The sequence below is a fragment of the Oryctolagus cuniculus genome, chromosome 13 (assembly GCF_964237555.1).
Source record: "Oryctolagus cuniculus chromosome 13, mOryCun1.1, whole genome shotgun sequence".
In the NCBI taxonomy this organism is placed as follows: domain Eukaryota; kingdom Metazoa; phylum Chordata; class Mammalia; order Lagomorpha; family Leporidae; genus Oryctolagus; species Oryctolagus cuniculus.
Genome location: NC_091444.1, coordinates 107188565 through 107215796, shown reverse-complemented (window position 1 = coordinate 107215796; position 27232 = coordinate 107188565). Strand labels below are relative to the sequence as shown.

At 60.5% G+C, this 27232-nt stretch overlaps 1 protein-coding gene and 1 long non-coding RNA gene across 7 annotated transcripts in view; one reads left to right on the top strand and one right to left on the bottom strand.

Annotated features, from left to right (window-relative positions):
• CCNY (cyclin Y) overlaps nucleotides 1–27232 on the top strand; it is a 138672-nt gene that overhangs the window by 99477 nt on the left and 11963 nt on the right. For all 6 annotated transcript variants that reach the window (XM_008274717.4, XM_051833483.2, XM_017350698.2 and 3 more), the window contains 3 exons: nucleotides 2395–2469; nucleotides 13360–13394; nucleotides 23214–23314. In XM_008274717.4, coding sequence (XP_008272939.1) covers nucleotides 2403–2469; nucleotides 13360–13394; nucleotides 23214–23314 — 203 coding nt within the window. In that variant the 5' untranslated portion in view covers nucleotides 2395–2402. The remainder of the gene's footprint in view (nucleotides 1–2394; nucleotides 2470–13359; nucleotides 13395–23213; nucleotides 23315–27232) is intronic.
• LOC108178936 (uncharacterized) lies at nucleotides 18077–24487 on the bottom strand. The gene is made up of 2 exons (XR_007914475.2): nucleotides 24162–24487; nucleotides 18077–21864 (listed from the first exon to the last, which is right to left on the bottom strand). It is a non-coding gene; the product is annotated as an uncharacterized lncRNA (long non-coding RNA).

Sequence of the window (27232 nt, the reverse complement as noted above, 5' to 3'; positions counted from 1 at the left end):
ACCCAGGAATCCCAGCCAGAGCCTGGAGTTCTGTCCCGGGTCTGTCATCCGCCAGCTGGACACTTGCCCTGTGTTGCCTCACTGCCCTCATCGATGGGTGTGGTGGAAGGGCGTGGTCTTGAAGTCTTCCTTGAACGCTGTGGGATTTGCACGCCTGCCCATCACCCGTCCGGAGGCTGCCTGGGACACGCTGAGCACTGGTCAGAGCTGGGATGCCTTCCCTCTGCACTTAGCGTGCACCTTCCGCAGGGAGGAGTGGGAGGCGTGCCTGCTGCCTGGCTTGTCCACGGGACACCAAGCAGGTGCCCCACCCTTGCCCTCTGGGCCTGCTGAGAGCAGAAGGAGGGGGAGACAGATGCTGGCTGCTGGCAGCGCGCGAGGGCTCCTGGCCCACGGTTCCCACGACCTGAGTATGAGTGGTACAGCGGGGCCCTGCCTGGGACCAGGCGCACCTTGGTGATTGGTGGGGGTGGGGGAGGCCTGCAGCCGCGGCACGAGGGCCTCGGGCATCCTGGGAGCATCTGTGGCAGGGAGAGCAGTTACGGCCAAATCGGCCTGCACAGGTTGTGTCCTAGAGAGGGATCTGTAAATGATGGGAGTTGAAAAAGCAAACCCACGGAAGGGCACTCGACTGAGAAAACACAGAAATGCAAAAACCAGCTCACTGTGTTGTGCTACAAGACGACCACATATCCGTGCATATCCGTGCAGCTTTTCTGTTTTCTGTGCCTGTCTGTGTTTCCCTCAAAATGCTGACCACACCGCCCTCCTCACCTGAAGATGGACACGCGTCTGTGTCCATGGCGGTGGCTGTGGTCTCACATGGTTTGTAATGGTAGGGTAGCATTTCGTCGCCTAGATACAAAATTGAGAATCCCGTGTCCCCTGGGCGGGGACTCTATGTGGCATAGTTGCATACACCTGAGATGCCTTGGGGGTGGGGCCAAGCCCTAACAGGAAATCTGGTTATGTTTCATACACAGCTTACACACTCAGCCTGCAAGTAATTCTATACACACTCTCAATTTTTAAACACTTGTAAGGTTTTTAAAATGTTAATGTTTTTGCACAGGGGACCGGTGTTGTGGCACAGAGAGTTACGTTGCCTTCTGCAGCAACGGCATCCCACATGGGCACTGGTTTGAGTCCCGGCTGCTCCACTTCCTAGGCAGCTCCCTGCTCATGTGCCTGGGAAAGCAGTGGAGGATGGCCAAGCTGCACTCAAGTGGGAGACCAGATGAAGCTCCTGGCTCCTGGCTTTAGCCTGGCCCAGCCCTGGCTGTTGAGGCCATTTGGGGAGAGAAGCAGTGGAGGGAAAATCTCTTGCTCTCTCTCTTCTCTCTCTCTCTCCCTTCCTCTCTCTCTGCAACTCTGCCTTTCAAATAAATTACTAAGCAGGGGCCAGCACTGTGGTGTAGTAGGCTAAGCCTGCACCTGTGACTCTCAGTTCTCATTTGGGCCCTAGTCCTGTCCCCGCTGCTCCTCTTCTGGTTCAGGTCTCTACCTGGGAGAGCAGTGGAAGATTACCCGAGTCTTTGGACCTCTGCACCCATTTGGGGGACACAGAAGAAGCTTCTGGCTCCTGGCTTCGGATGAGCCCAGCTCTGGCTGTTGCGGCCATTTGGGGAGTGACCCATCAGATGGAAGACCTTTCTCTCTGTCTCTCCTGGCCAAGAGGGCTGGGGGGAGGGGAACCTGGGGCCTGTGTCCGCTCGAAGGGGCTGTGTTGCCAGATGATCTGCTGATTTCTCAAGCTGGGAAATAGTGATGTGTGTGTGCGTGTGTGCGTGTGTGTGTGTGAGAGAGAGGGAGAGGGAGGGAGAGAGGGAGGAGGAGAGAGAGAGGGAGGGAGAGACCTTGTCTGTTGGCTTTTAAAAGAATGTGGATCAAACAAAACACATCCATGGACCAGATGAGGCCTCTAACAGCCGTTTTTCAGGCTTTGCTTAAAGGTCAGTCTTGCGTCGTCAGAACATGAGCCCCGCGGTTCAGTGGAGATGAGGGTGCTGGTTTGTGACCAGGGTGCTGGTTTGTGACGAGGGTGCTGGTTGTGGAGATGATCCCCTGTCTAAGGAAACACCGCCTGCGTCCTTGGAGTCCGGAGGCGTCACACAGCGCCCCCCTGTGGCCGGTGATGGCGCTGCCCTGTCGCTTTGTGCAGAGCACGCTGTGACAGACGTTCCGGGTGCATGGCTCTCCAGCCAGATGTGTGGGTTTCGGGTGCGGCGTTTTCAGATTTCAAGCCAGTGCCCCCAGTTAAACCAAGAGAATCCATCCGCACAGCAGCTGTCTGCTCCCGGGGCCTTCAGTGTGGAAGCAGCTGCAGGCTGGAGGGGCTGAGATCAGTCGTGTTATCAAACGGTATTCATGTCGTTTCTTTCTCTCTCTTTAAAGATTTGAACATGGAATTCAACCCTTCAGACCATCCTCGGGCCAGCACAATATTCCTCAGTAAATCGCAGACCGACGGTACGTCCCTGCCTTATTTACGCTTCTTTGAAAGGAAAAGAGAAGGGCTTGTTGCTAACTGGGTCACTGGGCTTGGCTTTCCAGGTGAGCTAGAGCCCCCTGCAGGTGTGCTGAGAGCAGTGGTGCCCGGTGAGCTGGGTCGCAGTCATTTCCTGGTGTCGCCAGTCAGCCCACTGACAAACGCATCCCTTCTGTGGCAGGGGTTCTACCTGAGGGTCGGAGGTCTTCCCTCAAGAGTTGACACTTGCACAAATCCTCCTAAGGTCAGAAGGTTAGACAGTATGCTGAAGAAATCAAAATGCATTCCTTAAATTTAAAAAGCACCATGAACTGTCTGGATCGTCTGGGAGCTGAGTCCAGCCCCCACCCTAGGCACAGGTGGTTTCTTTTTGCCAAACACAATGACCAGTTTGTTCTTCCGGACCCGGGATCTTTGTGGTCGGCTCCCGGGGTGTGTAGGACTTGTCCCCAGGGTTTCCCTCTCATTCCAGCCTCTGATTTATCTCCCTGCTCCCTGGGCTGCAAAGGAGGCGGAAGATAAAACTTAGAAATGAGTGAGCACACAGCGTGGCAGGAAGTGTTTGCCCAGCCTTGGCAGATTGCCCGGAAGGTCTTTGACCACTGCCAAGGTCCTACACGATTCCCTCTGTCTTGGAAGATTGCTAAGCCCTGACGTAGAGACGGTTACGGTGCTAACTTGACTACAGAATAAGCAGACACTGTGAAGACAGTAACTCTCCAGTAATGCTTGTGTGGCAGTTTTGGCAAGGTATTAATGCGGGTGTAATACTGGTGATCTCTAACTAAGCAGGCCATTGGTTTGATTTGTAAGATTTGAATGCATTTATGAAAAAAAAAAATAGTCTCCAGTAGTAAGAATAAATCAGCGTAGGCATCAAACAAAAACCATGTTTTTCCTTGGAGAAGCAGGGTGCCGTTAGAAGGTAAGGCAGCCACAGGGAAGGACAGTTTCCGTGAGGTCGGGGGCTCAGGGGCTCGGGGGCTCGGGCTCGGGCTCGGGGGCTCGGGCTCGGGCTCGGGCTCGGGCTCGCGCTCGCGCTCGCTCGGGCCTGGGAGGCCTGGGAGGCACAACAGGCCACTCCAGGAAGTGCAGTGAAAACAGGTTTCAAGGCTAGCTCACGGCAGGCTTGGTCCTTGCTTGCTGTGAACCTGGGGCCCGGGCTGACGTCCTGGAGAATGTTCTAGAAAGACAGATGCTCATGAACTCGCAGTGGAGCCTCTGGGTGGGTGCCAGGTGTCTTCAGACAGGATTGCTGCGGAAGCTGCCTGGGGTGCCACCTGCTTCCCCATCACCCCTCTCTCGGGGCCCTCGGGGCGTCCGAGGGTGTGACTCAGTTCCTCCTTAGGTGCTAGGTCTGGCCCTGGCCCTGGGGTCTTGCCTGTCTCACTGGAGAAAAACCTGAGGAGGGGGAATGACTGCTCGGTGTTCCTCTGTGGCTGTGGCTGTGTCTGCTGCTTCTGCTTGCCCCCTCCCACGGGGGTCTCCCACGGGGGTCTCCCACGGCACCACCGCCCACACACGCCCCGGCTCCAGCCCCACCCACTCTTCCGTGCGTCCTAAGACTCCCCTTGCTTCCACTTCCAGTCTTCCCCTGGGCCAGCCCCATCTAAGGAAACACGACTTTCCACATCATCAAATGAAGCAGGTTTTAGAATAGGTACAGCTGGTAGCTCTGTCTGCTTGCCGTGTCTCTGACTTGCACACGAGCTCCGTGTTGGCTGAGGGCCCGGAGCTTCCTGCACCCCGGGCGCTGCCCTCCGTGTTGGGCAGCTGCTGCTTGGGCCATAGCCTTGTGGCTCTCCGGTCTCTGCAGCTCTGTCCTCTGTAGACCCCACCTGCACCCTGTCCCTGGCTGCTTCCTTCCCCAGCCCTGAGGGTTGGACAGGAGGGCCGGGAGCTGTTTTCCTCATTGTTCAGATGGAGACTAGGACCCGCAGCAAAACTGAGTGACCCGGGGTGCCTGCCCCCAGCCCACCTGGGGGCTGAGTTAGAGGCGTTTTATCCAAAGCCAGAGGGGCTGCTTTCTCTGCTTTCTCCGGCACAAGAGGGGTGCGCTGCAGACTTTACCGTGCAGGAGCCGTTGAACAAGGAAGGGGCCAGGGCTCCTCCGAGGGGCACAGGAAGTGGGTGAGAGAGGGACTACCTCACCGCCCTGGCCCGACCCTCGCGCCATCGTTTTCTGCTATCTGTTTAATTGTCTGCGACCATAGGCGAGCTTGTTCCTTAGCACTAGGAGGAAGCTGCCAAGCTGCGGGTGTCTTTCTTACAGTGAGTGTGGGTTTTAGAGATGTCTAGGCTTAGAAAAGAAGTTGGACAGAAATGAAACTCTGTGTGCAGGGGGCGCAAGTCGCTGTTTCCCAAGAGTCCCTTGAGATAATTAAAGGAAGTGCAGCTGCTTGTCCCACGAGTGGCTTGATGCCCAAGTGAAAACGGCCCCTACAATTCAGAAGCAGAAGCACGGTTCTTTGAGAAACGCTGTTGTTGGCACGTGTTCGCGCCCATCCTGTTCGCGATCCTGGTTTTGTTCCCGGCCAGCGTGGCCCGTTGGCACGGTGAGAGGAGCTCTCCTTTCAGCCGGCATCAGGGGATCCTGGCCCTCACGGCGGTGCCTGGTGCCTGCCCCCCATCCCTACCTCAGCCCCATTCTCCAGTTCTTTCTCCCACCTCCCTGTGCCCTGGTCGTGGGATGGCCCTTTCCCCAGCTGCCCGCCAGTCTTCCAGGGCTTCCCGGGGGCTTGCCAAGGCCCCACACAGGGAAGGTCTGCAGTGAGCGGTGGAAGCATCGGCAGGAGCTGCCGCTCGTGTCTGCCGTCCTGGGAGTCACGGACACTTCATTACCTCTGATAACGGCTCTGATCTCAGCCAGTGCCCGGGGGCCTGGGGAAGTAGGCCCCTGATCTCAGCCAGTGCCTGGGGGCCTGGGGAAGTAGGCCCCGATCTCAGCCAGTGCCCGGGGGCCTGGGGAAGTAGGCCCCGGATCTCAGCCAGTGCCTGGGGGCCTGGGGGGAGTGGGCCCCCGGATCTCAGCCAGTGCCCGTGGGCCTGGGGGGAGTGGGCCCTGGATCTCAACTGGTGCTCGGGGGCCTGGGGGAAGTGGGCCCCTGATCTCAGCCAGTGCCCGGGGGCCTGGGGGGAGTGGGCCCCTGATCTCAGCCGGTGCCCGGGGGCCTGGAGGGAGTGGGCCCCTGATCTCAGCCGGTGCCCGGGGGCCTGGGCGAGTGGGCCCCTGATCTCAGCCGGTGCCCAGGGGCCTGGGGGAAGTAGGCCCCGGATCTCAGCCAGTGCCCGGGGGCCTGGGGGAAGTGGGCCCTGGATCTCAGCCGGTGCCCGGGGGCCTGGGGGAAGTGGGCCCCTGATCTTAGCCGGTGCCCGGGGGCCTGGGGGAAGTGGGCCCCTGATCTTAGCCGGTGCCCAGGGGCTGGGGGGAGTGGGCCCTGATCTCAGCCGGTGCCCGGGGGCTGGGGGGAGTGGTCCTTGATCTCAGCCGGTGCCCGGGGGCCTGGGGGGAGTGGTCTCTCAGCATCTTGCAGCATCTCTTGAGCCTGGAGCTCGTTTGAGAAAACGCTGCACACTCTCGCTGTGAACATACCGACAGTGTCAGACCAGCCGGTTGGTTCAGTCCTAACTTCTGCCAGAACAGCCTGAGTGCCCGTCTGCGACCCCTGGGACACAGCGGGGTGCACACCTGGCCCCTGTGACCCTGGGACACAGCGGATGCACACCTGGCCCCTGTGACCCTGGGACACAGCGGATGCACACCGGGCCCCTGTGACCCTGGGACACAGCGGATGCACACCTGGTCCCTGTGACCCTGGGACACAGCGGATGCACACCTGGCCCCTGTGACCCTGGGACACAGCGGGATGCACACCTGGCCCCTGTGACCCCGGGACACAGCGGGGTACACACCTGGCCCCTGTGACCCTGGGACACAGCGGGATGCACACCTGGCCCCTGTGACCCTGGGACACAGCGGGATGCACACCTGGCCCCTGTGACCCTGTGACCCTGGGACACAGCGGGGTGCACACCTGGCCCCTGTGACCCTGGGACACAGCGGGATGCACACCTGGCCCCTGTGACCCTGGGACACAGCGGGGTGCACACCTGGCCGCTTTGGCCCTTGTGGCTGGGTGCAGCTCACTGTCAGCACCAGCGTCCCGCCCACACTGTCTGCCCAGGCCTGGCTCCTCTTGTCCCTGTCTTCAGGCGGCTGCCTTGTGCCTGACCTCTGGAGAGCTGTGCTCCAGGTCCTGCCCGCCATCCATAGATGGGGCCAGCGGGAACCCTCCTTGCCCCACATAGGCTGTGCTGCGGGTTCCTGCGGTCGTCCCGACACCGACACCGTGACTGCTGGCTCTCTGCTGGCCGACCTGGCAGGTGTCTGTCTTGGTCGGGGCAGGCCCTGGGCCACAGGTGGCCTTAACTTGGGCCACCAGCGCCGGCAGCGTGAGGGGGGAAGATGCTGGGAGCCCGTGTCCCACCTCAGCCCGTCCCAGTGTCTCTCTGAGCACCGTGGCCATGCCTGCTCAGGCCCAGCCTGGGGTCACCCCACGACAGGATCGCCCCCAGGGGAGAACCACAGAGCTGCCCTGCCTTCTCTTCGTCTCCAGCCCTGGGCGGTAGCGAGGGGGTGAAGGCCGGCAGCCCCCAGCACCCCCCACGCCCACCACACTCTGGGAGAAGTGGATGCAGGTGATGCGTCTTTGTTCTGCAGCCTCCTGGAGCACCCTGCGCCCTCGTGTCTGGGCGGGAGGGGGCTTGGCCTCAAGCAGAGGATGCTGTCCCCTGGGGTCTGTTTGCCTTAGCTGGGAGGTACGTCCTGGGCCCCTCAGTGCTGACCCTGGGAACTCCCCTAAGACCTGTTATCCGGGACCCCTGACCAGGAGGAGCTACCTACCTCCTGGCACTGAAAGATGCAAGTGTCCTGTCTGGAGGCCCACACGCCCCCAGCTCACCTCGTACACTTTGCGCGTCTCCTTCCTGCTTTCTCTCGGGTGAACCCCTTGTTCTCTAGGCCTGGGCTGTCACCCCGGAGTCCCGTGATTAGTGACTGGCCTCCATCCAGTCCCTCCCCGCCGCCCGCCTCCAGCACCCAGCTGGGCCCCTCCCCGGGCTGGGGGCCATGGCCCTCTCCCAGCCCCCCTCACCTGCCTCCCCACACCCCACCCTGTGTGCAGGTCCCTTTGCCGCTCCTGCGTGTGACGGGCACTGGCCCCCGCTGTGGCGTCTGTGCAGTAGGCCGTCAGCGACCTGCCGCGTCTGGCTCCTTTCTCCGTGCCACGCAGGGTCGCCGTGTGCCTTGAACTCAGGCACAGGCTGCCTATCCCTGTGTTGTGGAGGCGACTCCTCACGGTTTGTCTCTGTGCACCCACCGGTGTGTTGCTGGAGGGTAGGGGCTGTCTTCCTCATGTCGCAGTCTGTCCCCGCCCAGTGGTTCATGGATAGGAGAAACTCAGGAGCACAGAGGGAGGCAGGCAGGTCCGGGCAGGCGTGCCCTGGCTGGTGGCAGCGGCACCGCCTCCCACTCTGCCTGGCTGCCGGGATGCGGGAGGCCAGGCAAGTTAGACTTCAGCTTCCAGGCCCGACTTGACAGGCTCGTCCTACCCCCGGGCAGCTCTCTCCAGAGCCGCAGGTGTAGGGGCTGGGCCAGGCCAGGCACTGGGAGTCGCCCTCGGAGGCCTGGGGTCTTCCCTGCCTGGGAGCAGTGCCCCTCTCCAGGGTGGGCCCTCCAGGCTGGAGAGAGCTTCCCCGTCACGAACTCAGATGGAATCCGTTAGACCCCTGGGTCCCGTCTCCTCGGCTGTGCTGTGCTGAGACGCAGCAGTTGGGGGCTTGCTCAGGGAGTGCAGGCCCAGAGCAGAGGTGAGGGGCGGTGGGTCTCCCGGGCTGGGCTGGACGGCCACCCTCGCCCTCGCCCTCGCCCTCGCCCTCACCCTTACCCTCACCCCCACCCAGGCCCCATTCTGCCTCTGCCGTTGGTGCTGTGTGGCCTGTTGGTAGCAGTCTTACCTTCAGGCGGCACCTCCTGCAGACTCACCACCCACCTCCCGTGCTTCCTGTTTCCTACAGCCGCCGGCCTCGCGACTAGTGAGGCAGGTGCACTTCATCCGTGGTCTGACTCAGGCGAGCGTGACCTGAAGACTACGGGGATGAAGATCTCAGCCCTCGGCACTCAGAGCACCGGGCTGTGGGCCCCTCGCTGCCCCCGGGCACGTGCTCCCGGTCACGGTCACCTTCCTGACCTCAGGGCCTCGCCTGTGAGACACTGGCAGACTGAGCATGCCGCACACCAGAGCCCTGGGGGCAGTCCCCGGGCAGCACGCGGGTGGGGCTCTTGAGTAGTTGTCCTGGGTCTGGTGTCCTCCCATGTGGCAGGCCAGCCAGGAGGGCCGGGCGGCAGCACCCTGCTGTGCCCAGGCCCTCTGGTCTGTCTCTCCTGGGTACTGATGGGTGGGTGTGGGGTGTGAGGCCCCCCAGTGACAGTCCCTTGCACACACCTTGGAGGAGCTCAGGAGACAAGGTTTGAACCAGCGCCCATATTAACACACACAGCGTACAGCAGCACGGACAGCACTTTGTCACCTAAAACATCAAATGGCAGCATCGCTTCCGCCACGGGCCAGCTTAGACTTAGAGGGGATTGATTGTGGATTGGCATCTAGAAACAGTATTAATGCATACGTAATCTCCGAGTGGGGAAGCGGAGGAGATGGCTTAAAAACAGAATTATCAAGTAGGACGAATTCTGTGATATACACAGCGAAGGATCAGCACTGTTACATGCTGGAGAATTACTGTATGACCAGTGAAAATGCCAGCACGTTGCAGGAAAGTGGACACGTCCGTGTATATGTCCACACGTCTGGTGCACATACATCCACCCGCAGAAGTGCACATCAAAGCCGTGTGCGGATACACGGAGAGGAGCCGAGAAGGATCCGCGCCATATAGTGGTAGTGGCTGCCTCTCAGTGGATGGATTATGTCGATAGAGCGATAGAGCGATAGAGATAGATCTGTGTCTGTCTCTATATCTTCCAAGTTTTACTTTTTTGTGGTTGCGTTTTCTTTCTCCTATGGCGCTGTGCCGTCCAAACTTTCTACAGTAGACAGTCACTGCTTCTGTATCAGGAGAGAAGCTGTAGGAGATCCCACTTACACAGTTCCCTTGCTCCGGAAGGAGCCCTTCTGCCCGGGAGACAGGAAGCCTCCGCGGCGGCCGGCTGGCTCTGCACCAGTCCTCCGTGGGAGCCTCTCCCTGCCTCCGCCTCCCGTTCTCCCCCTGCATTCTCCTCTCCTGCCTGTGTCTGCCCCCGCCCCGGCGTCTTGGCACCCCTCCCTTCCCCTGGCTGTGTTCTTAGTGCACCTTGCACGTCTAGGTTTCCTTCTGGGTGCACAGGACGTCCTGTTCCCCTGTGCCGGGCTTTAGAAATAAACACAGGCCCGGGACAACTCAGCTCCTTTCCTGCGCACGGCAGGGCGCCCGGGGAGCGACCCCACCAGGAAGCCGGAGCCGGGCGTGGGAGCGTGGGGCGCGCACTCAGAGTTCTGAGCTCCGCAAGGCGGGGCTGCCCAGGGACTCAGCGCTGTGAATCCGTGGAATTACTGAAGCTGCTGGGAATCCCGGGTGCTCTCTTCAGTCAAAGAAAAACGGGAATTGGACTTGGATTGTTCAGAGCCCAGTCTGTGCCACCCACAGGGAAGGAGAAAGGGAAACATGACGTCTGCTTGTGAGCCTGATTTCTGTGCTCTCTGTGGGCCCTGCCTTCTCAGCAGTCCGTGCCCGTCTCCACACGGAATTCCCCAGCTGGCGCTGGAGGAGTGGAGGCCGCCTGCCTCTGTGGCCGGCCAGCCCACCCCCGGCAGCGGGAGCAGGGAGCCAAGGATCCACGGCTCGCGGGGGTCTCCCTCTGGTTTGCGAACCCTGCCCTGTTGTGGTGGAATGAGAAGGACATGCCAAGGTGGCCACTGGCAAGCGAGCATCAGTTACTCAGGAATGGCTTTGAAACCCACCTGGCAACGGAGCCTGCCTGGCAACAAGCTGTGATTGGATGGATTGGAAACTGCCTGGCAGGCTGTGATTGGATGGATTTGGAAACTGCCTGGCAACAGACTGTGATTGGTTGGGGCATAGACCGCCCCTTGACCAGATTGGCTGGTCTTGGCTATATAAGATGTTGTACCAACTGAAATAAACGAGTCTGCCAGCTGCTGGCCTCAAGCCTGCTTTCACCCGACTCCCGGGGTCTGTGTGGTGACTCCGCGCCTCTTGCCCCCACCATGCTGCTCCTCTCAGAAAGGAATCCACAGCAACATTGTTGAGAAATCAACTGCAACACCCTGTGTGCCCCACTGCCCGCTGTATCCAGTGAAGACATTGGCTGCCGCTCTGTGAAGCCTCCAGCAGTTACTGCTGAAGTCCCCGTGGGCCCCCGCCGTAGCTGGTTCCGAAGCCTCCCAGCCAGGGAGCATGGACTGCGTGAAGGGAAGCGGCTCTCCTCCGCGGGAAGACAAGGCTCACATCCACGTCAGTGCACTGCCCATTCCCCTGCACACTACAAACGCCAGCGGCTGGTGCAGTCGGTTGTGTAGGGACTCTGGGAACACCACACATTTGATGTGTTGTTGGTGACCCAAAAGACTGAGGTTTAAAATAATGTTAGGCATGAGTCGGCGTATCACTTCCGAGCTGGTGAATGGCCGCGTGCACTGTTGGGGCCCCGAGAGCCGCTCTCGTCAGCTGGGAGACCGGAAGTCTCAAAGTGCACGTTCCCAGGCGGCAGCCAAGGGCCTGCCTGGCAGGTGGCCCCCGCGCTGCGTCCCGCACGGTGGGGATGCGGCCAGATCTGTGCCCGCCCAGTACAGCCAGGACAGCATCACGCACGTGTGTGTCTCCGCCTCAGGTTCCCAGGAGAGAAGCAGCCCAGGCATGGCTGGGGTGTGCCCTCACCCAGGCAGAGTGGCCAGGGGAAGGGGCGACCCCGTCCGAACGTGGACCTCAGGAACTCTTCCTGCATCTGTCTGGGGCTCAGAAGGGACGCCAGCGGCAGCGCTGCCCGGGGTGACCTGTCCACACGGCGCCTGCCCTCCAGGACGTCACCTGTCAGTGCCGCAGAGTGACGCGCCCGCTCGGGGCTGCCGTCACACTGCACAGGCCGAGCTGTTCCGAGAGAGGACCTTGTGTGGGTGATGTTTTAACAGATCAGTGACTGCCTACAAGGCTGATAGATTTAGGTCCTGAGTTCCCCCCCCTGCCCCGCCCCGGTTGGAGCCTGTTGGGGCTATGGAAATGGCCTGCTTGGTCCCTCCCGTGGATCCTGGCAGGTGGAGACCGAGAAGAGCCGGTGCTGTGGGAATGCCCTCCTGGCCTTGAAGCCTTCTCGGGCAGGATTTCAGCCAGAGCTCCGGCAGGTTCTGTGCTGGAACCCCTCCCCCGAGTTGGGAGGAAATCTTGGTTTTCTCGAGGCGTGGGTGCCTTCTCCCTGTGGGAGGCAGAGCCGGCGCCGGGCCTTGGGGTGACCTTGTCAGCCGGCCTGGGGCCTCTCTGCTACACGGACCTGCGGCCGGGCTTCTCTGGAGGGGCTGAGTGTCGGTCCCGAGCGTGTGGGGACCCCGTCAGCCTGGGCTCTGTGTCCAGCCCTGTAGCCAGCGGGGGGCAACCGCGGAAGCATTCTCTTACCCCGCCCCGGCCACACACCTAGGATGTTGGTGTTGAATGAAGGTAAAGCTGTGTGTGTGCACCCGCCCCCACACACTTGTGCACACCTGTACACATGTGCCAGGAGCTTCTGGCCGGACCCTCGTTTTTCTCCGTGCGGCTCGCCTGCAGATGCTCACCCAGAGCTAGGTCGGGAGTGGCCCTGTGGCGTCCTCGGTGTGTGCGTGGCCGGCCGTGCTTTGTGGCTGCCACACGCTCACACTCCAGGGGTGCCGGCTCCCTGGCCGGGGACAGGGCCCACAGAGGCGTCCATCTGTCCCTCACTCCGACGGGCCCAGCGGTATCAGGCTGTGTTGCTTTTGTGTCTCGAACGTCTTTGAGACCAGAGAGGGCGGGGCTCCTGTGGACAGAGAGGTCTTCCCTGTGAACCTGGGAACTGACTGCAGGCGGTCGGTGGGGCGTGGGGCGTGGGGGACGGTTCCCGGAGTCGCGCCCACGGGGACGCCGGGCTCCCGGGACCTGGGAGGGCGCCTCCTGCACACCCGGGAGGATCAGCTCAGTAAGCTGCGCTGGTCTGCACCCACGGAAGTGAGTCTGTTGGGGCAGACATGTGGATTTCAGTGACGCTGAGTTCCTACAGCCTCCTCTGGACTCCCGGTCTCCCGTCCACGTCTCTGGGCCTGCGAGCTCCCGTTCTGACCAACACTGAGAGCGGGGCCCGCTGGGCAGACGGCAGGCCGAGAGGCCTTCGGGGTAGGCAGAGCGGGGCTGGTTTTTGTGAGGTTGGTCAGCCTGGCTGAGGGCGGGGGTGCTGCAGGGTGCTCCCGGGGTCTCCTGGGCAGGAGCTGGCCTGCTCAGCAGCACCCGGCGTGCAGAGCGGTTTCCATGGCAGATGGGACCCAGCTCAGTCGCACCCGCCCCCTGTCGTAGCACTCCACCTGTTCAGTTTTCACTCACAGGGCTGGGTGGGTTAGAAACCAGCAGTACTGCTTCTCGATAGTCCTCGTGAGCGTCGCGCGCACACAGGCCTGGTAAGGCGCACGCGGCCGGTGGGACTGTGTCGCACGTGATCGCTCCAGCTGCTGTGCCGAGGTGGGGGTGCTGGCTGGTGGGAGGGGGGACCACCACCCGAGGCCCGGTGCTCAGCACCCTGCCCGGGGCTGGCGTGCAGGCGTATAACGTTTCTGTCGCATCTTTTGTTTCCACAGTGAGAGAAAAACGCAAGAGTCTCTTCATTAACCATGTAAGTGAAGCTGTCTCTGTGTTTCGTGCTAATGACTGTATGAGCTTTGGTGGCTGTGTCTGCGCTGGGTGCAAGTGGTCCATGCGTTTGTCCACCCCGGGAAGAATGCCGCCGTGTCCCTGGTCTCGGTTGGGGTCGTCACTGGACAGCCATCGCTCGGTGTTTATCCACCGTCCCAGAAGTGTGTCTGGAAGCCCCGGTCTCCGTTGTCTGTGGGAAGACGGCGGGCGCGGTGTCGCAGTGGATACCACACAGGCCCAGAGGGAAGCCGCCACTCCGAGATCACCAGTCCTTTCCTGCCCTCGGCCTCTCCTCTTGGAATGGACGCGTAGAGCTAGAGTAGGCACACGTCTCAGGGCTCTCAGTCTCCGTACACGCTCCCCTCCTCAGCCTGTTTGCAGGCCCAGTGGAGTCTGCACGCTGTTGGTGCTCAAAGAAAGTGGATAAACTTGGTAGCACTTTAAAGGGTCTCTGCAAAGCCCAGCCCTCCCGAGCGGGACCTGATACACCTGGTGGCCAGGTGTGAGGCGTCCCAGGAAGGTCTCTTATCCTACTTCCTCGAGCGACAGGTGCATCCGGCTGGCTCCGGCTCCCCAGCCCCGTGGTCCAGGGCGAGCCCTGCCGGCAGCCCGGTGACAGCTGCCCCTTCCTCTGCTCCCAAGTCAGTGAAAAGAATACTCCCCCAGGAGGTCTGGAGTGAGGACAGCTGAACGGTCGGGATGAGCGTGCGGTGTGCGTCCTCCTGCTGAAACCAGGCTGTGTTGGTCCTGACCGAGGTCTTTGGACCTGTAGATGCTCTCTCTGCATGTGATCACGTATGTGAGCCTCGGGGTACCTGGCACTAGAGCCGCATGTTGAAGAGATTCAGAGCCATAATGCCGCATCCCTGGCCCTTTGCGAGGGACAGAACGCGGTTAGAGAGAGGGGTCCCTACCAGGTACTTGACCTCCAGGTGTGGGCAGCGTCTGTGTGCGTGCTCGCGGCTTCCATGGGGCCAGGTCGCTTCACGGCAGTGTGCGGCCCGGACGATGAAGCGTGGGTGGAAGGGGTCTGTGGAATCAGTGTGAGGGTCCTTCTAAAAGTGTTTGGAAACTAGGATTGCACGAGTCTGTCTCGGTGCAGGAACAGTCGGAAAGCCACCGCGTCTTTCCATGATGCACGTTTTCATGGGCTTTCGGAAGATGCCTTGTTGGCCTGGATCCCCAAAAATCTTTCAAGAAAGTAAACTGACCTTTTTAGTCCTCTTCCACAGACTTTTTGAAGGCCCCTCATATGTCGTCAGTAGGAGATATTGAAAATTGCCAGGGTGTATTTTGTTGATTATTGGGATTTTTTTCTTTGAAGGAGCGTGTGCTTTGGTGTAGAGATGTGAAGGCCAGAGCTCAATCTAAGTCTTTGGTTCCATTTATTTGGCTGCTGGGGGCCCTTAGCTGACTCCCCACCCGGTAGCGCATGTGCCAGGCGCTGTGCTGGATCTACAGCCGGGCCACCCTCACCGTTGGTGTGCAGAAGGACAAGGGCAAGAGTTTGACCAGCCGTGCACACATGGTGTCTGTCCCGTGGTGTGCTGTCCACTTTCCCCCTGCACACGTGGTGTCCCGTGAGGTCTGTGGGCCTGCCTCGCCCTGGGTGAACACCTGTTGGGCTCGGGGTGTGATTGCCTGTTCTGCCTGCAGGTGTTGTCTGTAGCCCCGCCCCACCTGCAGAGCCCCGGTAGCCTCCTGTCTCCTGCCGTACAGCGAGCGATGGAGGTCTGCTCCAGTGCCCTTCTCCTGGGTGGCGGACGACCATCCTAGGAAGTCTGTGGACAGATCTTGCTGAGAGTGAGCGTGGCTGGGGGAAGCCAGCCGCAGGGCGTGCCATGCCAGGCGGCCGAGGTAGCACGCAAGCCGTACTCCTGCAGGGGCAACAGGCCGGCCAGAGGTTCGGGTAGGGCTTGGTGATGTCCCCTGAGCACATGACTGCGTGTGCTGGACTCAGCACAGGGTCCCTGCTTGGGGCGGGACCCCTCCTCATTGCCCTTCTGCAGAGGAGGAGCCCGAAGCTTAAGGAAGTCTCCAAGTGCGTGGTAGCACCAGGCAAGGAACCCAGGAGGCCCGGCCCCGAGCCCCCACGAGCTCCCGTTCTGCACGCTCCCCAGGTACAGCACCAGTTCCTGCCACCACTCGGGGGCTTGGCCGGTTTCTCTGAAGCTGGACACCATGTCTGTACGTGGATTTCTGCGGTAGCATCTGTGGGTCTCATTTCTGAATCTGATTCTGATGAAGTTTGTGGTTTAACTTGCTGTTGAACTTGAGAATGGCAGTTAACCCCTTGTGCAGGCCTGACACGTGTTGCTGGGCGAATCCACACCGGGGCCGTGGTTTAGGGAGGAGGAAGGCGGTGGGTGTGGCTGTGCCGCTCGGCTCTGCTTCCTGCTGCTGGCCCTGGGCGATCGTCCCCTGTCCTGTTCCAGCCCAAGCAGGGTGGGAAGCAGACTGTCCTGGTGCACTCCCCTGGGGGAAGGCAGGGGGCGTGGCCCTCAGCTGGCTCAGAGCAGAGGAGGGGGCTCCGTGGAGGGAGGCTGTTTCTGGAAGGATCCCTGGGGGTTCGAGGACCTCCTGCTCTGGGAGTCTGCAAGCAGGTGAAGCCGGGGGGGAAGTACAGATGCTGCTGCCGTGAGATGCAGTTAGTTCTTACAGGAAAATCGAGTGTGTTCCGTAAGAGAAACAGGTATTTTTAAAAGGCTTGCGTGATGGTTTTATTTCGAGTTTGCTCTTTATTTAAAATTTAAATTGTGGCTTTTTAAAATTTTTTTATTTTTTTATTTTATTTATTTTTTTTTGACAGGCAGAGTGGACAGTGAGAGAGAGAGACAGAGAGAAAGGTCTTCCTTTGCTGTTGGTTCGCCCTCCAATGGCCGCTGCGGCCGGTGCGCTGCTGCCGGCGCACTGCGCCGATCCGATGGCAGGAGCCAGGTGCTTCTCCTGGTTTCCCATGGGGTGCAGGGCCCAAGCACTTGGGCCATCCTCCACTGCACTCCCTGGCCACAGCAGAGAGCTGGCCTGGAAGAGGGGCAACCGGGACAGAATCCAGCGCCCCGACTGGGACTAGAACCCGGTGTGCCGGCGCCGCAAGGCGGAGGATTAATTGTGGCTTTTTTTAAAATAAAAAAAAAAGATTAGCTATTTCAACCCATCGTTTAATTGAAGTGAAAATCTTGCCGTGGTAAGTACCTGTGGGGCCCTCCCGACACCAGGCCAGACTCAGGACTTTGGCGTTCAGCTGCCTTCTTCTGCCTCTCGGCGAGAGTGCACCTAAAACGAGTTGATTGTCCTAAGAACTTAGAAAACAAAAAAAGATTGAAACAGAAAAAAGCCAGGAGTGGCATGGCCAGTCTGCCCCACATCTGATTTGCTGTAACGCACTTTGGAATGAGAAAGGTGTTATTTGGTGTCATCTTCATTTAAAAAAAAAAATCAACATCGACATAGGGAATATTCTAGAACCTCTGGGGAAGTAAAGCAGTTAGGGTTATTGTCCAGGTGAGCAGGAGCCATGCTGTTGGCTGGCCTGGGAGCCGCCGATGGCCCAGGAAGCTTGCTCTCTGGGTTTTCTTGTCTCCTGGTTGGGTGGCACTTCCTGGCCTCCGGGCCTGGGTGACGAGCGGAGGGCGATGCAGGAACTGCCCTGGACTGAAAGTGGGTGTGACACCGCTGGTGGAAGTCTCTCTGGTACCTGCAGCGTGGATACCGTTTAATCGCAGTTACTAAGACCCGGGGTTGCTCCCAAGGAGTGTGTGTGGTCGGCTCCTCTGGGAACACTGGTGAGTGGTGTTCGCTGCTTCGTGGTAAGATGGTCATTGATTATTTGAAAGGCAGAGTCACGGCGAGAGGGAGTAGAAGTCCGTCTTCATGTCCTTGTTCACGTCCCCCAAAGGCTGCCGTGGTGGGGGCTGGGCAAGCTGAGCCAGGAGCCTGGGCCCCCGTGGTGGTCTCCCATACGGGGGACAGGGGCCCGAGTCCTGGACCATCTTCCCGCTTTCCCAGACGCAGGGTCGGAAGTGTGACAGCCAGGACTTGGCCCTCGCCTGAGTTGCGGTGTCCCGGGGGCTGCTTAGCCCGCTGGCTCCATGTCTGTTCTTACACGGGGTCATTCTGAGCTGATTTCTGCATTTTAGCTTTGAACTCCTGTGGAACGGGCCCTGTCAGGTTACACTCTTCTCTGGACGCCCTGAGTCGAAGTTAAGCGAGCTAGATCCAGAAACCACAATTTTAAAAATCCTGTCCCTGCCTTTGCCCCCGGGAGACCCAGTGCTGACGCAGCAGGCGTGCGCAAGACTCAGGCGTGGGTCTGCAGTTGGTCATTCCCTCTCCTCTTATCCCTTTACTTAAATTGCTTCTCCTCTATTTCCTGGCTGCCCAGCCCCCACCCTCCTCGCTTTTGCGGAATGGCCAGACCTGCTGATGCCCCCTACACAGCCGTGCTGGTGCAGTGGGCAGCTCCGAGGAGGACTCTCCCTTTCTCACCGGCTGTGGCCTCCCTCCCTTCCCTCTGCCCTCTCCCTCTGCAGGAGTGGCCCCGGGAGGGTGGAATGGTTTATGCCAACGTAGGCCAGCTGACAGGTGGAGCCACTTCGCTGGTGCCTTTGAGGGGGGTCCTGGGTACGACTCCCACGGGAGGGGTCGCTCTGAGGGCTGCTGTGCTGGGAGCCCGACCTCACACGCTTTCTGGGTGTCGTCCCTGAACAGGCCGGCGCAGATCCCTGGCCCTGCTGCCGCTTCTCACGGTGCTCGGGTGCCACTGACTCTGGCTGCCCAGGGCCGTGTGGCGCTGCATCCCCTGCACCGCGCACTCTTAGTTTTCTCTTCTTCGTTGCTCGGTTTGCAGCTTTTCCCTCTCGCTCGGGGCTGTAGACCGAGGGAGCCGTGAAGTCTGACAAGGAACAGACTTGTGTTTGAAGTAAGCACTTTTCTCAGGAAGGCCTTTGAAGAGGCAGCCTGAGGCCGGGCATCGGTGCAGCCGTTAGGAGGGCACGTGGGATGCCTGTCCCGTGTCCCAGTGCCTGGGCTTGGGTCCCAGCTTTGTTCCCCATCCAGCGTCTGCTGATGCCACCCTGGCAGGCACAGATGGTGGCTCAAGCGTTTGGGTCCCTGCCACCCATGTGGGAGACCCACCTTGAGTTCTGGCTCCAGCTTCAGCCTGGGCCAGCCCCCTGGCTGTCGCTGGCATTTGGGGAATAAACCAGAGGGTGGGAAATCGGTCCTTGTCCATGTGGCTCTCTCTGTCTCTGTGCCTTTCAAATGGAAAATACACACATGCACACATAAGCAGCAGATTCTCCCGCTGAGCCGTGCGCCAGGCTCCCAGGGCAGCGTCTGTGTGCATGGTGTGCATGGCTTTTTTGTTTTGAAAAGCTTTCAACTTGTCAAAGCAGTTGTACTAATACAGAAAACTCTGACCTACTCCTTACTCAGACTCACCGCTTTTTTTTTTTTTTAAGATTTATTTTATTTGTTTGAAAGACAGAGTTACAGAGAGAGGTAGAGACAGAGAGAGAGGTCTTCCATCCACTGGTTCACTCCTCAGATGGCTGCAACAGCTGGAGCTGCATGGATCCAAAACCAGGAGCCAGGAGCTTCTTCTAGGTCTCCCATGTGGGTGCAGGGGCCCAAGGACTTGGGCCATCTTCCACTGCTTTTCCAGGCCACCGCAGAGAGCTGGATCAGAAGTAGAACAGCCAGGACTAGAACCGGCGCCCATACAGGAGGCCGGCGCTTCAGGCCAGGGCGTTAACCCGCTGTGCTACAGCGCCGGCCCCAGACTCACCGCTTTTAAACCAGTGACCATCACTGTCTCTTGTGACCCTCTGACCAGCAGCCTGTGTTAATTCTCCTGGCTCATCTGGGAGGTGGTGGCTCCGCCATGTCCTTGTGTATTTCCGGAGGCCACGGCTGTTCTCTGTCACCACAGCAGTGTCGTCAGAATTGGGATTCTCCATTGGTTAGAGTTCTTTTTGGCTAGCTGGCCTGCCTTCACGGTGTGATGGGACCCCAGACACAGGCCTCCGTGGGCCCTGCCCTCTGCCACGGCTGCAGGCCAGGGCCGCCCTGGCATTCTCTAGGGGCGCCGTGGCATCCTGCCGTCTGGAGCAGGTCCCCGCCTTCCTCTGTCTTCCGTGTCACAGACACTGGTGCAGAACTCGGGGCCATTTGTGTCTGCAACAGGACCCCCCACCCCCACCCCGGCTCACCCACGGGACTCAGGGAGCGCTCGCCACAGAACCAGCTGGGGCCTGCTCCTGCCCTTCCAGGGCCTGCAGGCGAGGCCCTGGGTCGCTGGAGTTGACTCTGATGGTCAGGAAGCGGCTGTCTGGATTCCCCCCCGTGCGAGCACCGAGTGGGCAGACACTTTCCTGCTGACTTGGTTATGTATGTGAGAGGTTTACAGGGAGAGAGGGGAAGCACACGCAGGCACGGGCACTCCCATCCTCTGGTCCTTTGCCGCAGACGCTGTCTGACCACGTGGATGCGCTGCTCTGCTCCCCAGCCCGAGTTAGTGTGTGCTGTCCACGCTCCTCACAGCCCATCTGTGTCGCCATCCCTCGGCCCCCCACTCCCCCACACTTGTAGGTTGCCGTTCTCCTGCGGGGTAGGGCTGCCTTCGTCCGTCCATCCATCTTCCGTGTACACCTGCGGCTTCCGTTGTTTTGGGGAGACACAGCTCACCCCCATTCTCCATCATTTGAATGCTTGCCTTGTCCTGGATTTGGCCAGTCACACACTTCGGGGGCCCCGTGCCCTGTGACACGCCCTCATTCTGTTTGTTTTGGGGACTCCTTCGCTTTTTGGCATCAGCCATTCCTCCAGGAGCCCTGCTTCCTTCTAGAGCAGACAGCCCGGGGGCTGAGGTCAGTCGCCACGGGGGTGGCCCTGCATCCAGGCCGTCCGCAGGGTGGCTGGGACCACGTTGCAGAACTCAGAACCCTGACACCCTTGGTTCCCCTTCCAGTCTCCCGTGAGGTTTTGGTTTCTGGACTTTGGTCTTTGGCTTTTGCCATATATATTTTTTAAAAGACAACTTTATTGATATCTAATTTACATGCCATAAAATTTTGTGGGTTTGGTGCACTCCCAGAGTGCTGTGCCCCTCACCAGGGTCTGCATGAGCACACACTGGTCTCCCAGGGTCTGTGAGCACACACTGGTCTCCCAGGGTCTGTGTGAGCACACACTGGTCTCCCAGGGTCTGTGTGAGCACACACTGGTCTCACAGGGTCTGTGAGCACACACTGGTCTCCCAGGGTCTGTGTGAGCACACACTGGTCTCCCAGGGTCTGTGTGAGCACACACTCGTCTCCCAGGGTCTGTGTGAGCACACACTCGTCTCCCGGGGTCTGTGAGCACACACTCGTCTCCCGGGGTCTGTGAGCACACACTGGTCTCCCAGGGTCTGTGAGCACACACTCATCTCTCAGGGTCTGTGTGAGCACACACTGGTCTCCCAGGGTCTGTGAGCACACACTCATCTCCCAGGGTCTGTGCTCACACACTCGTCTCCCAGGGTCTGTGCTAGCACACTCGTCTCCCCAGGAAGAAGCCCAGGCCCAGGAGCTGTCGCCTCCTGTTCTCTACCCGTCCTGCGCCACTCTGTCTCCGTGCATTTGTCTGTTAGGAGGGCGCTCACCGGCAGGTGGTCTTCGTGAGTGACGTCCTCCTTGTAGTTCGCCAAGTAGCAGCACGAGCCAGACCTCCTTCCTTAGGTCGCGCCTCACCCTACTCCTGCGCTCATCACCGAGGGGCGCTGGCTCCCTTCCCCTTCTGGCCATCAAGGAGCCAGACTGCTCTCTGTGCTGTCAGCGGCACAGGTGCGCCCGGCTGCTGGGTACACCGTGGTCCTCCCTCCCTCCGCACACCCAGAACGGGGAGCAGCCTCAGGCCAGGAGCTTCTCTGGTCGCTTGAGCTTCTTGGAGATCTGGGGTTTAGATCTAGAGAATGACGCTCGGCCGTCGCGGTCGGCCTGACGTCCACCCGATGGCTTCACGCCCAGGTGGTGATCAGGGTGTCGGATCCCTGCAGCCAAGAATCCCCGTAGCTTAACACCTGTGGGCCCGGGAGGCTGACGAGGCCTCGCCTTGAGAACTTGGCAGATCAGCCCTTGGTTCTGGGCCGCGCCCCGGGCCAGGCCCCTCGGTGTGGCTGGTTTGTGTTAATCCTGACTCCTGGGGCTGGGCATGCAGCACGGCGCCCCCTGCCGTCCGTGAGCTCCGGGGGTGACCTCTTAGAGGACAAGGGGGCAAGTGCACGCCTGCTCTGCCGCGCCTCGCTTCCCGGCCCAGGAAGCTTTGTTCCCGGCAGTTCCCTTCGCAGTTGAGGTCCGGGTCAGAGGGAGAGTGGAAACCGCCCGGGAAGCACAGGTGGCGTCTCCGACCCTCGGAAGGCTCTCTCAGTCTGGGTGTCGGGTTGATGGCGTGTGCTGAGAGGTGGGCGCCTGTGGGGAGAGGATTTGAGGCTCTTCTAAACGCTTGCCGCCGTGTTGGTGGCTGTTAGATTCTGCGTTTCAGTGTGCCCTGCCTGATCGCAATGCGATTGCCATAAGAGCTGCCGAGAACCGACAGGGATGGTCTTGGAGTGGCGTCCTGAGAGTGCTGCGGCCTGCCACGTTACAACCCACGAGGTGTAACCCCTGCCCCCCCGCCCCTGCCCCCAGCACAAGGCGGCGTCAGGGGGAAGGGAGTGTGCGTTTCCTCCCTCTGGCTGGTTCCTTCCCACCCACGCCTGGGGAGGGAGGCGGGCCGGGGGCTGCGGGGTGCAGCGCCCTCTAGCTGCGCTGTCAGGAACCGGATGCCCGAACGGGAACCAGGATCCCCCAGTGTGTCCCTCTGATTGTTTAGGTACGGAACGCTCACCGCGTGGGAAGTGAGTGACAGCGTCCACACCTTTGCTTAGTGCTCAGCTAGGCCTCGGCGTGTAAATTCAGCACCACCTCCCTTCCTGGCCCTTCCGGGAGGAGTGCTCCGTGCTAACGTTCTCCAGGAGCACAAAACTCGGCCGTGGAGAACAGGCGGGGCTGGGCCCTTGGGGCGGGCTCCTGACAGACACAGCAGGTGGAGCCGCTGTTTGGGATGCCAGCACCCCAGATGGGCTCCGCTTCCCGTCAGCGCCCTGCTAATCCACTCGGGAGGCAGCCTGGGGCCCTGCCCCCTGGACGAAGCTACAGGCTCCTGGTTCAGCCTGGCCCAAACTTGGCCGTTGTGGCCATTTGGGGAGTGAACCACAGATAGCTCTCTCTCTATTTCTGTCTCGCTCTGTGCGCTTTTCAAATAAACGACCAAATCTTTAAAAACAACAGCCTGCACAGTCCCACCACCTAGTGTCACCCAGCGCTCGTAGTTTCTGAAGTGTCAGGTAGTTTTCCTCTCAAACCTGCTTTGTCCCTAACAAAGCAAAGATTCTTCTCCTTCTCTATGACTTCAGCTGCTGAAACCCAGAGCGTCCGGAGAGTCTAACTTAGCGTCGCCTGCACTTTCCGGGCCCCGGCGAGCCGTAGCCCAGGGGCCCACGCGCACGGCAGACCCCTGGATTGACCCCAGGGCACAGGAGCAGGATGCCAGCCAGCCGTGGGCCTCCCTCCTGGGGTGCACGGTGCGCCCTGTGTGTCGCAGGGTCCCCCAGGTGTAGGAGACTCGGGGCTGGGCGGTGCCACGCGAATGTGCGGGGGTCCCTCTTGTGAGTGGAATGTTCCCTGTCGGCGGGGGCCTGCGGTCGGTGCCCAGCAGAGGGGGTGACGGGACGTGGGGCCCTGTGTGACTGTGCTTGTCTTGTTCCCCTGTCTTCCAGCACCCTCCAGGACAAATAGCAAGGAAGTACAGCTCCTGCTCCACTATTTTCCTAGACGATAGCACAGTCAGTCAACCGAACCTCAAGTATACAATTAAATGGTGGGTATGCGGACGCCTTTGCTGCCCCTTCACCTGACGGACAGCCGAGCCGGGGGTGGGGAGGGGCAGCGGGGGTGGGGGTGGGGGTGGGTGGGGAGGGGCAGCGGGAACAGCCGAGCCGGGGTGGGGGTGGGTGGGGAGGGGCAGTGGGAACAGCGGAGCGGGGGGAGGGGCAGCGGGAACAGCTGAGCGGGGGGTGGGGAGGGGCAACGGGAACAGCCGAGTGGGGGGGGGACAGCGGGAACAGCCGAGCCGGGGTGGGGGTGAGGGTGGGTGGGGGTGAGGGTGGGTGGGGAGGGGCAGCGGGAACAGCCGAGCCGGGGTGGGGTTGGGGGGTAGGGGTGGGTGGGGAGGGGCAGCGGGAACAGTCCAGGACTTCTGCTTAGCGAGGGGTTTTGGTGGTTAGATTGCAGGGAGCTCGAAACATGCTTACATAATGCTGTGTGCATAGAAGGCCCGAGTCGTAAGTCAGGTTTAAACGCAGGTTCTGTGAGGCTTGTTGGTTCTGCGCATGCTCTCCCCCTCCCACTGCACACTGAAGCCGACCTGGCACAGCCCCACCGGCGTTTGCCCTTCCAGACACTGGAGGCTGCGCCCGGGCCCCGGTGTGTGTGCCTGGAGCTGGGCGCTCTCTCACTGGGGAGGTTGTGCGGGGCTGGGCCGGAGCAAGCAGGGGGCCGCGTTTCCCTGCCGCCTTTGCCAGCCATCATGGAGACCCTGGGGTGCTGGGGTCTGGCCCGGAGCTCTCCAGTGGAACGCCCGACGGTTCACGTCTGTGCCTTGGAAGACGGTCCCCCTCCTGAGCCACCCTGCAGCCATCCTGCGAAGCGAGCGTTCAGATTTCTACCTCAGAAGCCTTCTGTAGCCCGCTCGGCGTGTGAGCCCACGTGACCAGCGCCCGTCAGGTTGCCGTGAGGACGGCGTGCCTCCCTCCCGCCTGCTGGGCTCCAGCTCCCTGCTGTCCCCTGTCTGGGTGGAGACGAAGTGTCACCCTACCCCCGTGCTGCGGCGTGGCCTTGCCTGGGCTGGAGCTTCCTGCCGGGAAGGGAGGCTCAGTGCCTCTGGGAATGTTTCCTGCATTACGTCATGGGGACAGAGATGTGGAAGGGCCGGAGCGGTGCCGGGCGCTGAGCTGACATCCGCTCTAGCCCAGAGCGACTGACGTCCCCTGCCTCCGGGCCTCTCCTAGCAGGAGCAGAGGGACGCTGCGTGTCGGGGACAGGGAGGCTCGCCAGGGTTGCCAAGGTCAGGTGGGTCTGACTCAGCAGCTTGCCGTTAGGCGGCTTAAAATTGCCAGTGGTGTGACACACTCCTGGGAGCCTGGTGCTGGGCCTGTCTGCGGGGTGCACCTGAGATACGTATATGTCCACATAAAACACCTGTGCCAGCCCTGGGTGCTCCTGGGAGCCGCCAGGGAGCTTAAGAGCACACAGCCGGTGGGCGTCCCCCCACAGACCTCGGCTGAACCCTCCCGTGGTGTCACTGCCCTCCCCCGGAGATTCCGGTGGGCAGCCAGGCTTGGGGGTCCTGGTGCAAGTGGGCAGCTGCCTCCTGCTCCCCTTGACACGTCTGAATAAGCTGTGAGTTGAATTCACGGGTGGAGGAAGAGGAAGCCGAGGCCGCAGGAGCCGATCAGAGGAGTCAGCTGCGAAGACCAGATGTCCATGGAGACGTCGTGGCTTGTGTGCACTGCCCGGGGCTCTGAGGTGTCAGGAAAGCGGTCCCCTGACAGGGGAGGCGAGCAGAGGAGTAGGAAGGTGCTGCGTCCTGACGCCTGCCCAGCCCAGAGCACCCCGCACCCACCCGCAGGGAGCTCCCGGAGCCGTCTCTGCTCTCTGCGGCCACATCCAGACCTTATCCCCGGAGCACCCCGCACCCACCCGCAGGGAGCTCCCGGAGCCGTCTCTGCTCTCTGCGGCCACATCCAGACCTTATCCCCGGAGCACCCCGCACCCACCCGCAGGGAGCTCCCGGAGCCGTCTCTGCTCTCTGCGGCCACATCCAGACCTTATCCCCGGAGCACCCCGCACCCACCCGCAGGGAGCTCCCGGAGCCGTCTCTGCTCTCTCTGCGGCCGCCGCATCCAGACCTTATCCAGTGTTGAGATTCAAGCAGTCACTGATACATTAGGCTTCACCGCTCCAAGTCTCCTTGCTCCAAGTCTCCTTGCTCCAAGTTCTAGACAGCTCACGTCTAAGCTGATTTTTAGAGTTCAAGGGCCCTGTCAATCGAGGCCTGCCCAAGTTACAGACACATGGCCGGCCCCTTGTCTGCACCCAGGAAGGCAGCCTGGCTGGCTGGGGTGGCAGGTGCTTAGCTGGTGTTCCTGCTTCCAAGGGTGTGGCTCTTGGCCATGTTCACATTCAGTGCTGCCTTGGGCTAGGGAGACGGGGACCGGGGGTCTTGAAGGTTTGCACCAGGCTGGAGAAGCCAGATCTGTCACTGGGCAGGGACAGTAACAAACTGTTCACCCTGGACGATTGTATCTGGGGTGGCGCTTCCTCTGCTTGATTTCCTGTGGCCACAGCAGCTCTGTGATGGGGGCTGTGTCGTCCCAGTGTTACAGAGGAGGCTCCCGAGGGGCGCACTAACCCTAAGCGAGGGCTGTGACGTCAGCCCAGTGATGTCCGTCCCACGGTCCTGTGTCCGGCTCCCTCGCCGGGGCTAGCAGGGCAGTCCAAGATGAGCGTAATTATTACACTAGCCCCATCGTCCAGATCGCTCCTTTTAGACCTCACACCAGGCGAGCAAAGCAGCCAGCGAGGTGACCGTGAGGTAAAGAACACAGGAACTTCTCCCTTCCAGAGGGCACAGACCTCACGCAGACCAGAATCCCTGGCATCCACTGCTCCTTCCTGACGTAGGATCAGCCGCATCTACCGTCTTCACTCCCAGCGCTGCTAATGTCTACAGTGACGATGCCAATGTAAAACCCCGGCGATAAGTGTTGACTGCGATCCTGAAGCCCCTTCGCAAGCCCAGCTGGAGTCCTCCTCGGCTCGGGTGCTCTGGGCGAGGAGGACACCGCCACAGCACCGCGGCCTGCCAGCGCCGGCCAGCTGTGCTCTGAGCAGCTCAGGAGAGTTCAGATGGAGTAAAGATGGTGCAAGGATCTAGAGGACGCTGTTCACGAGGAAATCACGAACCACGTGGCCGTCAGCCTGAGTGACAGCCCATGTCCCGGGACCGCTGCGGTGGCGCAGCGAGTAAAGCCGCCCCCAGCGATGCAGCAGGTCAAGTCCCGTCTGCTCCAGTCCATGCTGATGTGTCTGGGGAGGCAGCAGAAGGTGGCCCCAGCGCTTATGGCCCTGCCACCCACGTGGGAGACCCGAAGAAGCTTCAGTCTGGCGCAGCCCGGCCGCTGTGGCCGTCTGGGGAGTGAACCGGCAGATGGATATAGATGGATCTCTCTCTCTCCCTCTGCCTTTCCAATACATCTTTAAGAAGCTTGCTTGAGTAAAGGCCCCCATTTGCCTGTGCCTTTGGAGAACTTTCCTGTGACACATTCTGGGTGGGTGTCAGCAGCGTTAGCTGGGACAGGTGCACTGAGGATGCACGTGGCCATGGTGTCTGCAGAGGGCCCTGGCGCACGGCACCAGGGACTTACTCCCACATGGACAGTGGAAAGAATGTGGTCGTAGCTGGCATGGGTATTTGTGAAGACGGCCGTTGTGGTGTGAATTGTGCTCCATAAATATTAGAGAACACCTGGAAAGTTCACCACTAGAGAAGTGGTTAAGGCACTCAGTGACCATGGAATGGATTATAATTAGCCATTTAAAGTCGTGGTTTTGAAGGATGGTTTAATGGTCAGAAAACTGCTGACACAGTAAGGATAAGAGGATGCCAGCCTGTTTGTTTAATTGTATAGGTTCTAGATAGGTGTCCTTACATCGCCAGCTAACAATGCTACCTTTG